Source organism: Podarcis erhardii, assembly GCF_964252035.2.
Source record: "Podarcis erhardii genome assembly, chromosome: 6".
Classification (NCBI taxonomy): domain Eukaryota; kingdom Metazoa; phylum Chordata; class Lepidosauria; order Squamata; family Lacertidae; genus Podarcis; species Podarcis erhardii.
The window spans coordinates 7713272-7725769 of NC_138510.1; the positions used below are offsets into that span (position 1 = coordinate 7713272).

The 12498-nt window shown below is 45.5% G+C and overlaps 1 protein-coding gene across 4 annotated transcripts in view; it reads left to right on the forward strand.

Moving 5' to 3' along the window:
* Positions 1–12498, forward strand: part of MYT1 (myelin transcription factor 1) — a 175484-nt gene that overhangs the window by 122263 nt on the left and 40723 nt on the right. For all 4 annotated transcript variants that reach the window (XM_081867541.1, XM_081867542.1, XM_081867543.1 and 1 more), the window contains exons 13-14: positions 176–445; positions 6651–6805. In XM_081867541.1, the coding sequence (XP_081723667.1) occupies positions 176–445; positions 6651–6805 (425 nt within the window). The remainder of the gene's footprint in view (positions 1–175; positions 446–6650; positions 6806–12498) is intronic.

Genomic DNA, 12498 nt, shown 5'->3' on the forward strand with positions numbered 1-12498 from the left:
GCGAGGGTGGCGAGCTGATGCCGGGAGGTGCCACATCCCGCCTCCACCTCTTTCCCCTTCAGAACTTGGTGCCCTGGCGCCCCGGACCACTAGCCTCTATGGGTAAGACAGCCCTGAACAGGTACTGAAGGTGATTGCGAAAGCGACGTCAAGGCTGTTGTTTCCTTCATTTCAGTCAATGGACATTGAAGTGGATGAAAACGGGACTCTGGATTTAAGCATGAACAAGCACCGGAAACGGGACAGCGCCTTCCCCAGCAGCAGCAGCTGCAGCAGTAGCCCCAGCATCAAATCCCCAGATATATCCCAACGCCAAAACAGCACCAGTGCCACAAGCAGCACCATGACCTCACCCCAGTCCAGCCACACGTCCCGCCAAGATGAATGGGATGGGCCCATCGACTACACCAAACCAAATCGACAGCGGGAAGAGGAGCCAGAAGAGGTAAGTAATTGCAGGGGCAAAGGCACAGCCAGGGCCGTCTTAAACATACCTGGCGCCTTGGTGCAAAGATCCCTCCAGCAGCACCCCCTTCCCAGAGTTGTCGAGTTTTTTTTAGGGGGGACCCCAGAGTTGTTGACCTTTTTAAGGAAAGGTTCCCCAGAGTTGTTGACCTTTTTTTTAGGGAGCTGACACCACACTTACACATTATCTCCAACAAGCCCCCTTAGAACAAAATAAAATGAAAAGGCAGAAGAAAATCTAACAAAGTTCTCAATTCCAAAGTAAGACTCATTCAAGACTCAGCAGTTCTTCTAATTCATCCTCATGATTCAAATCACTACATATCAAAAAGTTAAAGCAATCACCAGTTTGTTGTTCTTTAAATAAATTGACACAGAGAATGAAGTTCCTGGCCAATTTGTGTTTAAGTACAAAGCTGATGTTTTCGAATATTGTGCGGGGTGGGGTGGATATGGGTGTAAAGCAGTGACATCCTGAACCTAAAAAGGATCCAAAACTTAGGTCACAAAGGCTGCAGCCCTAACCACTTACCTGAGAGTAAGCCCTGCTGAATCTAAAAGGATCTTAAAACCCGCCCCCATCTTTAAGAAGAGAGTTTTTTGGATTTGATATCCCGCTTTATCACTACCCGAAGGAGTCTCAAAGCGGCTAACATTCTCCTTTCCCTTCCTCCCCCACAACAAACACTCTGTGAGGTGAGTGAGGCTGAGAGACTTCAGAGAAGTGTGACTAGCCCAAAGTCACCCAGCAGCTGCATGTGGAGGAGCGGAGACGCGAACCCAGTTCCCCAGATTACGAGTCTACCGCTCTTAACCACTACACCACACTGGCTTTTTGTTGGTGTTTGTTTGTTTTTAACCACTAACTGCATGGAGAGCACGCTCTCAAGTCCATTCTTAGCTCCGAACTGAGTCCTAATGGTAGTGTTCCCCCACTCAGCTTTCCCCTCGCACCACCCCAAATCTGAATGAATCCCTCCTCCACCTTTTCCCTTGTCGGAAGGGGTGAGGGGTGACGTTCTCGGCACCCCTCCCCTTCCCCGTCCTCCCTGCCCCATGCGCTGGGCAGCTCGAGGCTCACTTGCTGCACAGGCCTCCTCAGCAGTCCTGCTACTGCCACGGGGCGGGCAGGAGGGAGAAGGGCGCCACATAGCTTTGCACGCCGCCGCCACTGCCTCTTCTCCCAGGCAGGAAGCCAGAGAGCACGGCTGGCCGTAGGAAGAGCCACCGCTGCCCAACATGCCCTTGCAGCTGTTCCTGGTCGGACTCCCGCTGCTGGGTGGCCCTGATGGGCGGGCGCCGTGGCACAGAACACCACTATCCCTAATGTGTAAGTTAGCACACCCTGGGAAGGAGAGGACCAGCATTCCTCCAGCCTCTCAGAGGGATAAATCTGGCCCGCTGGCCAACGGTAGACAACGTTGCACCTATCAGATTCTGTTGGGTTGCAACTCCCATCATCCCTGACCATTGGCTTGTCAGAGGTTCCATTCGACCGAGCTGAAATAGCTCTCCTCCTCGGATGTTCTTCAGAATCCATCAGGCTCTCCTCCTCTGACGGTGATTAACGACCTAAGCCTTTGATGAGGCTTCAGGAACATTCCCATTCCGCAGAGTATCCAAACAGCAGCAAAAGGAGCCGAAATATACAGTGGTGCCTCACAAGACGAAATTAATCTGTTCCGTGAGGCTCTTCGTATAGCGGTTTTTGCGTCTTGTGAAGCAAGCCCATTGACAGCTTAGCGGATTAGCGCTATTAGCAGTTTAGCGGCTTTTAGTGGATCAGCTGATAAGCGGCTTATCAGCGGATCAGCTGATAAGCGGCTTAGGGCTTAGGAAAGGGGGGGAGGGAAAAAACCCCGCAGGAACTCGCAAGACATTTTCGTCTTGCGAAGCAAACCCATAGGGAAATTCGTTTTGCGAAGCGCCTCCAAAACGGAAAACCCTTTCGTCTAGCGGGTTTTCCGTCTTGCGAGGTGTTCGTCTTGCGGGGCACCACTGTATTCTACATTGCTAAGTTTATTTCTAACTACGCAGGACTGAAAAGAATATGCATCTGCTCTCTGTGAGAGTCAGTGAACAACCGAACAAAGAAAGAGGAAACCAGTAACATCAACATCCGTCTCCCGTGAGACGTCCAACAGTCTGGAATGTAAACAGAGTCTTGTGACTCCAAAAACTGCACAGTGGCATAACAGAAATCTAACATGGCTATGCTGTCTGAGGCTGGTGGAAGCTGGAGTCCAGCAGCTTCTGTAGGGCACAGTGTTGGCTACTCCTGCTATATCCAAGTGGTCTCTCCCTTCCAGAAGTGGCTAGCCATTTGCTCCAGAAAGACTCTTAAGCAGAGCATGATGGTGAGAGGCATCCTTCATTTTAAGTTCCTAGAGTTTGGTAACCAAAGCTAAACATTCCCTGAAAATCAAGACTGGGCATCTCTTCATAATGGTTAGTAGCCAGAGAGAGACCTGTTTTCCATGGCCAACTGAAAGTTTCATTTTATAAGGTATGCACAGTCCAAGACAGTGGTTGGGGATGCACAATGCCTTCTGGATTTCATTGTGAATGGACATGCACACCTCAATTACATCATTATTTTATTTTTATTTATTGAATTTATATTTCACCCTATACCCGGAGGTCTCAGGGTGTTTGTTCACAGAACAAAATCAAAATATAAAACCACAATATATATAATCAAAATAAAAACAACAACCCAATAAACCCCGCCCCCCCAAAAAAACACATTTTAAAATGGCATAGGATGTCAATCAAACCAACCAAAGGCCTGGTTAAAAAGGAACGTTTTTGTCTGGCGCCTAAAGGTGTATAATGAAGGCGCCAGGTGAACTTCCCTGGGGAAAGCATTCTATAGATGGGGAGCCACTACAGAGAAGGCCCCGTTCTGGTGTTGCCACCCTCCGGACCTCTTGAGGAGGATGCACATGCAGAAGGGCCTCGGGTTATGATCTCAGGGTCCGGGTAGGTTCATATGGAAAGAGGCGGTCCTTGAGGTATCCATTCTATGTACACATTTCCCAATCTGCCAAGAGTATCTGTTCACAGAAGCTCCTTCTTCGTTAACATTTTGCTGGATTGGATTATCTCATCCCTCTTCGAAAGCCAGTTTATACTACTAGTCACCCCAATGCCCTGAATTCCATCAGTTAATTGCATGGTTTGGGGGGCAGGTTGTGAAAAGAAGTTCCAACAGGCACATGAAATTCTGGACGCCAGTGGCCTGTAAATTATCTTGCACTGGGAACCGCATTGCTGACTGGCTTCCTCGTTATAGTTCTTCCTATTTCCTTACTTGGCTTCCAGCAATGTAGGAGAAAGAAGAACAGGATTCGAATTAAAGCTCGGCCACTGTATTTGTCCCATGGCTCAACCCAAAGAAACTGCATGGCTTCACCACAAAAGGGGGCCATGCACACAGCTTCTGGGGAAATTCACTGAAATTAACATTGCATCTGCTTGCACCACTGAAGACCCCCACTTTTTCAGCACTTTGGAAGAAATTGTTATCTCTTCATCATCTTACTCTATTATTTTAATTTTGTTTGACAAGCACTTGGGCCAGACAGATACCTTGAAGGAAGGATTGCTATAGGACAGGCATCCCCAAATTCAGCCCTCCGGATGTTTTTTGGGACTACAGTTCCCATCATCCCTGACCACTGGTCCTGTTAGCTAGGGATGATGGGAGTTGTAGTCCCAAAACATCTGGAGGGTTGTGTTTGGGGATGCCTGCTATAGGACAACAAGGTGGAGACTGAATGGTTGGCTGCAGACCAACGGTCTAGTGTAAAGAATGAGATGGTCTCTCCCCATGCACCAAGTTGCCCAGACTGATGAAGTCTTCTTCTTGGGCTTAATGACACCAGCAAGGCCAAAAAAATGGCCCTGTTACTGCCACCTACTGGCAAAAGTAGTTTCACATCTCAAGCACAGGCTTTCATAAAGCGTCATAAACTCTCCACTGAGGAAGTCAACAAGGACAGAGACTTTACAATGGATGGGTGGGAGAAGGAAAGAAATTTGATCCAGTTCACATTCAAAGGCGAAACAGTACGTCAGCTGAAACACAGCTACTCTTCAGAATTTGCACTTAGCCACATTTTGTGAGACAAGCAATGTTTCAAAATAATAATAATAAATGCTTATATTATGCTAAAGTGTTGAGCGGAGAAATGAATCTGTTGGTGAAAACGGCATGCAAAAATGTGTTTATCGAGAGAAATTCTCAATAACATGCTGCTGAATTTTCATGAGGGCTTTAAACAAAAACAAAAAAAAATCTGCATACTGCTGCCGAAATGGAAAGAACTGGATTTAAGAATGGGGAAACACAAAACTGAGAGAAGTCCGCTCCCCTTCCCGGGGGGCACGGTGGTGTTGCAGAAGGGCATCTGGGACCTCCCAGTAACCCGGCTGTGGGTGGAGGAATGCCGCCCACGTCATAGGGACTCCTGGCCATGTTATGCCCCCCAGCCGGCCAATCCGGCTGGCCGGGGGGGCGTGGCCCAGGAGGCCTTGTTTTGCAATGATGCCGTTCACTTTTCCGATATGAGAAATGGTATTTCGCTTGTCGATATTGTTAAGGGCATTAGAGATTAGGTGCAGGTGTGAGGGTGTTGGCGGCAAACCTTTGGGGCTTGAGTGGTGATTCTTCTTCTTTGGCAATCACTCGTAGCCGAGTAAGATTGTCTTCCATAAACACGGTTTAACAATGAGTTTGTAAGTGACTGTGGAGGCCAATTCTGGATCCACACTTCTAAGGGTATTTCGTTAAAGGGATCTGGGGTGTGGATCCTGTCCAAAGCCTGGGCATGGGCTAGGGCCATGCCACGATCTCATCAGGGACCCTGGGGGTGCTTTTAATTGATGTATATCACAGGGCTCCCCCTACTGGTGGTTAACCCTTATGAGACTCCCTGTAGATGGGCAGGAGTCAGAATATAGTCTGGTTTCACTCAGTGCCTAAGCCAAACTGCTCACATCTGTAACCAATAAAGTTGTGGCCTATTTTATCCCCTTAACCTAAACCAGGCATAGGCAAACTCCGGCCCTCCAGATGTTTTGGAACTACAATTCCCATCATCCCTAGCTAACAGGACCAATGGTCAGGGATGATGGGAATTGTAGTCTCAAAACATCTGGAGGGCCGAAGTTTGCCTATGCCTGACCTAAACATTTATGTCTGTGTGCTTATTATCTAAGGAAACTGTGGGACCCGGGGCCTCGCCACGCAAGTGAAATTAACCAATCTGTCCACCCTTTGTCATAGAATCATAGAATCATAGAGTTGGAAGAGACCACAAGGGCCTTCGAGTCCAACCCCCTGCCAAGCAGGAAACACCATCAGAGCACTCCTGACATATGGTTGTCAAGCCTCTGCTTAAAGACCTCCAAAGAAGGAGACTCCACCACACTCCTTGGCAGCAAATTCCACTGTCAAACAGCTCTTACTGTCAGGAAGTTCTTCCAAATGTTTAGGTGGAATCTTTTTTCTTGTAGTTTGGAACCATTGCTCCGTGTCCGCTTCTCTGGAGCAGCAGAAAACAACCTTTCTCCCTCCTCTATGTGACATCCTTTTATATATTTGAACATGGCTATCATATCACCCCTTAACCTCCTCTTCTCCAGGCTAAACATGCCCAGCTCCCTTAGCCGTTCCTCATAAGGCATCGTTTCCAGGCCTTTGACCATTTTGGTTGCCCTCCTCTGGACACGTTCCAGTTTGTCAGTGTCCTTCTTGAACTGTGGTGCCCAGAACTGGACACAGTACTCCAGGTGAGGTCTGACCAGAGCAGAATACAGTGGCACTATTACTTCCCTTGATCTAGATGCAATACTTTCTACTTAAAAGTGGCACTGGATTGGCAGTCCAGTACTATCTGACTTCCCAGGCTGGAATGATTATGGGAAGTTGTAAATCCACTGGCTGGAATCTCTTTTCCAGCTTTCATTGTGAATGTAGAAGAGAACCAGCGTTTACCCTGAAGGGTTTCTGACTAGAAAGCTGTCCCCTTTAGCCATGGTCTCAGAGACCACCTAGGAATGTGATGATGGGCACCTATTAGAGAATCCTCTGCAGTTTTTACAGACTGGTAGCAAAAGAGTTCTGTGCACAGCTCTGTTTTCCTTCAAACCCACCCACATCCTTTGCTGCTTTCTTGCAGTCAGAGGCTGCCCTACGTTCCTTCGCCTCTTCCGAAATAGATGACCAAGAAGTACCTGAAGAAAACTTTGAAGAGAGGAAGTATCCTGGGGAAATCACCTTAACCAACTTCAAACTCAAATTCCTTTCCAAGGAGATCAAGAAAGAGCTACTTACGTGAGTCTTCCTACTTGCAGTAACATGGGGTGGGGGACAACAAGAAGGAAGGGGTGATTTTGCAGGATGGGTGGATAGGGGAAATTCTTCAAGAGAAAAAAATGTCCAAGTTGATGTTTCGTAATGGGAGGGTCTTATTTAATCCAAACACTTCATAGCAAAAGCTTTAAAGAGAAACTTTGTGCTCCAGTTATTCCTGATTGTTGAGATGATGCGACCACTCCGTACAGCCTCCTGAAACTGTGCAATTATTGAAGGAAAGGCAGAGACACTCAACTAAAGCACCAGAATCTTACCATTCATTAAACCGACTATACAAGCATAATTACCCCCTACTTATTTCTCTCTATGCTCAAGCTAGCCTTTCTAATGCAATAGTAGGAGGAGAAATCTTTTGCCAATCCTATCGCTTTGTTTCCTTGCTTGTAAAGTGTGATGTTATACGCTGGGAGCAGCTTTTCTGAAATGCCCCAAATTGTTGGGAACATCCTATGCTGAGCAGCATCACTCAAGTGTTATGGAGCTGAGGGGGTGGATAAACGGGGGGGGGCAGAAAGAGGGTCTGTGTGCCTGTGTGAGTGTGGAGTTCTCTAAGAAGTTCGAAATCTGAAATCCAGATTTCAATGTGTGGGTTTTCCAAATGGAAACTGGAAAACCTGTGTACTTCCCACAACTGATCGTAGCTGTAATTTGAAAATTGAGCAAATTGCAGGAGGAAAAAAATACCGTATTTTTCCATCTATAAGACGCCCCAATGTATAAGACAACCCCTATTTTGGGGGACTCCATTTTAGGAAAATGGGGGAGATGGCCCCCATGTATAAGACACCCCCAAATTTTGGACATTGTTTTTTAGGAAAAAACCTAGTCTTATACATGGAAAAATATGGTAATTCTCATATCATTAGTGTATACTTCTGAGAAAATGGGGGCAGGGTTGAATTGGCTATTTACATTTTGACTTTTTTGTCCTCTTAGTCAAACACTTTGTAAACAAAATGTTAGATACAAAACGAGAAAATGTAATATCACCAGCACCTGCAGAGAACACCATCTGCAAGCATTGCAAAACTGGCGAGATCCTTAAAACCTAAGACTCAACTTGAAAATTCAAACTCTGGAGTCTCCTGCTGACTCTGTCTCCATGATCTGTTCCTCAGAATCCATTCACTCCAGGGCCTATGAGACATCAGTCTGACAGGAAAACATGATATTAATCTCAATGAGGACAGCAGAGAATGGGGAAAATGTAGAATCTCCAACTGGGTAGTGAAAGAGTTTACAAATTACTGAGCTAAATACCAGTGTCTTGAGTACTGATGAGTCACGTAATTTTCTGCAGAAATGGTGTGAGCAGTTATTTATTGCATTGGTAACCAAATTTTCTCCTTAAAGACAGGTGTAATTGATACTCACACATTTAGCATCACATCTAATTTGGTCGTAAGATCTGAGTTTTATGCTGTTCTCCTGGACTGCACCACCCAAAGGTGGGAGATTCACAAGTTTGAATCCTCACTCATATTTTTAGTAAAAAAATATAAGAAAAAGACAAATCTTCCTGCACATAAAATATTAGCACAGCAAGGAAAAGGATCCAGTGAATTATCTGACAAAATCTAATCCTACAGTATTGGAGATGCTAGGAAAATGTGGACCACATCAGTGCCTAGATGGGAGGGCACTAGGAGCTCCCAATTTTTAAAAAATATGAATAACATATCTAAACGTATATATGATATAAATAATATGAAATAAATAATATGAAAACATTCAGAGTCGTACCAGCATTGGGTGAATAAGACCCAGGTTTTTACAAAACAGATGTAAATCTAACCTCATATGGCATTTTTATTCCCCCCAGTATTGTGGATAGTAAACAATATCCTTTAAACAATTTATCCTTTTGAAAATACTAACGGTAATGTATACAATGAAAACAAGCACAGGTTTTTCAACACTTAGTAACAGAAACGTATCAATGCTTACATGTTTATCAGTATTAATGTGACCTGGAGTTTTGGAGTGGTGTTTCTTCAAACCTAACATTAGCGATTATGAGAGCAGGAGCAGAAACTGGGTTTTAATTTGGGTTATATTAATCTTAAGGTTAATGTTGCAAATTATCCCTGCCTGAAGCTCTGGAACAGAAACACATCATTCAGGAACTCCTGAGCCATAATCTCAAAAGTGGCAGCACTTTGCTCGCATCTAACCCTTGAGAGGGGGACGTGGGTGGCGCTGTGGGTTAAACCACAGAGCCTAGGGCTTGCCGATCAGAAGGTTGGCGGTTCGAATCCCCACGACGGGGTGAGCTCCCGTTGCTCAGTCCCTGCTCAGTCCCTAGCAGTTCGAAAGCACGTCAACGTGCAAGTAGATAAATAGGTACTGCTCCGGCGGGAAAGTAAACGGCATTTCCGTGTGCTGCTCTGGTTCGCCAGAAGCGGCTTCGTCATGCTGGCCATGACCCGGAAGCTGTACGCCGGCTCCCTTGGCCAGTAAAGCGAGATGTGCACCGCAACCCCAGAGTCGTCTGCAACTGGACCTAACGGTCAGGGGTCCCTTTACCTTTAGCCCTTGAGAAGAGGGACTTTATTGAACCTGCTCATTATGCAATAGCATGCAATGGAAATGGAAGTATCCCATTTCTTTGGGGAAACTCACCAAGCTCTTGTAATTGCCAGGTTTGTTTCTTAAAGAGGCCAGTTTGCTTACCACAGTGGCAAACCAGTCGTTTCTGAATGCCAAGGTAGCAAATCAATAAGGATACCCATCTGCCATTACCCTTAAAGGTAAAGGGACCCCTGACCATTAGGTCCAGTCATGGCCAACTCTGGGGTTGCGGCGTTCATCTCGCTTTACTGGCTGATGGAGCCGGCGTACAGCTTCCGGGTCTTGTGGCCAGCAGGACTAAGCTTCTTCTGGCGAACCAGAGCAGTGCACGGAAACACCGTTTACCTTCCCACTGGAGCAGTACCTATTTATCTACTTGCACTTAGATGTGCTTTCGAACTCATAGGTTGGCACGAGCAGTGACCGAGCAACGGGAGCTCACCCCGTCGCGGGGATTTGAACTGCCGACCTTCTGATCGGCAAGTCCTAGGCTCTGTGGTTTAACCCACAGCGCCACCCACGTCCCTCTCCATTACCCTTAGGGAGATCTGAAAAATGCACAGAGGAGAGTGTAGTGTCAAGGAGTCCCTGGATCATCCTGTCTTCCCCATACACATTTGTCTCTTCCCAGTGATCTTTTGGTGGTAGTTGGATAATGATTTCATAGCTATTTCTGGCCCAGCAGTGGCATGGGACCCATCCCAGTCTAGCCAGTACAGCCCTCAGCTGTTCAGTAGGGATGACTTGCTACAGGTTTCAGAAACGGTAGAGCCAGTTCCACATCAGTGTCTCCCCCCTGATACAGGCTTATTGGCAGCAGCTGGATCTGGGAAGCCAATGGGGCATTTGTGGAAGTTCAAAATGGTGGCTGGCTTGTATGGTGCCACCAGATAAGCCCATGGTCAGGAGGACAGGCAGTCAGGAGGCACCCAACAGGTGTTTGTGCTGGGTGTTCAGGCCCCACGAGATGCCCCAAAGTGACCTTGAGTAAATGGTTTGTTCCGCCACACCTTGTTTTTCCATGCTCTCCTACAGCCCCCGCCATACCCAAATCATGTCCCTCCCTTCATTCCTTGTATTCTTGTATAGCTAAAGAACTGACCTGACACTTTATGAGTAAGTGTCCAGTAGAATGTAGAAACAGAATGTCTACACCGTTATAGTCAACTTCTAACTCAGGGCAACGACATTATTATTTTTTATATAAATTATTATTTTTATATAAATTATTCTTTTATATATAAATGGTAAGACCATTCGGAAAGCTCACCTCTTTGCTGCAGTGCAATAACTAAGAATGTTAGCTGTGAGCCTTAGTTTCAGATCTCACCACAGCCACGATCTCACCGTGTGAGTAGACTTGGGCAAGGCACACACATTTCCAGCCCCGGACCCACCCACTCACCCCCAGAAATATGCGGGTAAAATTGTATACTGGAAGACTAATTGCCTTACATGGTTGCCGTAAAGATATGGGGAAATGGAAACACTTTGAAAGCTCTAAGGAACTGCATAACAGGCTAAGAAGATGTTGAGCTCCATCTTGCCATCCACCACAAAAATGGGGTGGGGTGGAGTTAAAGGCAGCAAACCCCTCATAAACCCTTGTGAGTACTTTTTATTTTTAAGTATGTCTTTCCAGGAAGTGTAATCCATTAGAAATCTGATCAGAAATGGGGCAGGAGAGACTTAGGCCCACCACCCTCCAAGAAATGGGATGGGCTAGCCTTTCACATTACAGGAAACAGGAGCAGGATTGAACCCTGCCAACACTACATCTCGTGTTTCATTCTTTGTTACTTGCTAGATGTAATTAAATTGTATTTGATATGCATGCAAAAAGTAGAAATTTGTTTTCGGGGGGCAGGCCTGCATTTGAAACCTGGCTGAAATCAAAGGAAGAATTCACACCAAGACATCTCTGCTTCCGAAGAGATACTCGCTCGTTCACCCGTTAATGTGCTTTGCCCCCTCTCCCTCCCCCCAAAAAATATCCACATAATAAAAGGTACACTGAAATAAAAACTTTATGAACTGCAAAAGATATAAAAGACTTATGTTCTGGAACTTATTGAAATTGCCACTTTTCCTTCATTGAAGTCTTAATAATGTTGTAGAATTAATCTCCTTTTAAAGTTTTGTACTGTACAATTCTAACGCTGCAAAGCACCTAAGGGGACATTTTGAAGGTCAAGGCAGAATAAAATAATGTTATAAATAAATGTGCGCTTTTCTTAGATTGGGCACAATGAAATCAAGCTGCAATTTATTTTCAGATTCGTTGTGTTGAAGGTAGATGGGTTTTTTAAAAAATGTGTAAATTATAGATAGATAGATAGATAGATAGATAGATAGATAGATAGATAGATAGATAGATAGATAGACATTCATGCCAATTATTTTTATGGATTTTACATAATGTTTAACAAATTGTCACCAAATTAATACAAATTTAAAAGCTAACTTCCCACCCCCCAGATGCCCCCTCTATTTTCCTCCCTCTTTTGCTGCTTTCAATAAAATAACTTTTTCCAACTATCATTCCAAAATACTTTCATCTCTTCTCCCTACACATCACCTGTTCAGTCACCAATTCCTGCTATGGCTTTTATACCTGTACTCAAAATAGTCGAGTACCGTAAATCCTCTTTCATCTTTCTATAATAGTCGTCCGTCAGTTCTGAAACGTTTCCTTCTGATACCACTTGAGGAACACTTTGCCTGAGAAAAACAGATCTCGCTTCCACCCAGACAACGTACTGTACACACATTCCTCCCTAACATGGCCTTGAACATTATTATTATTATTATTATTATTATTATTATTATTATTAAACATGTCGGCAGATTCCCAAACTGCTGGAAGAAGTGGAAAATTACAGTGGTACCTCTGGTTGCGAATGGGATCTGTTCCGTAGGTCCGGGCGGATCCCAAGGTTTCCGCAACCCGAGGATCACTGTTCTGCGCACATGCGCACGGCGAAACCCGGTCCAATACTTCCGGGTTTGCAGCTTTCGTAACGTGAGTTAACATAACCAGAAGGTTACATAAGCCGAGGTGCTACTGTATAGGATTCCTA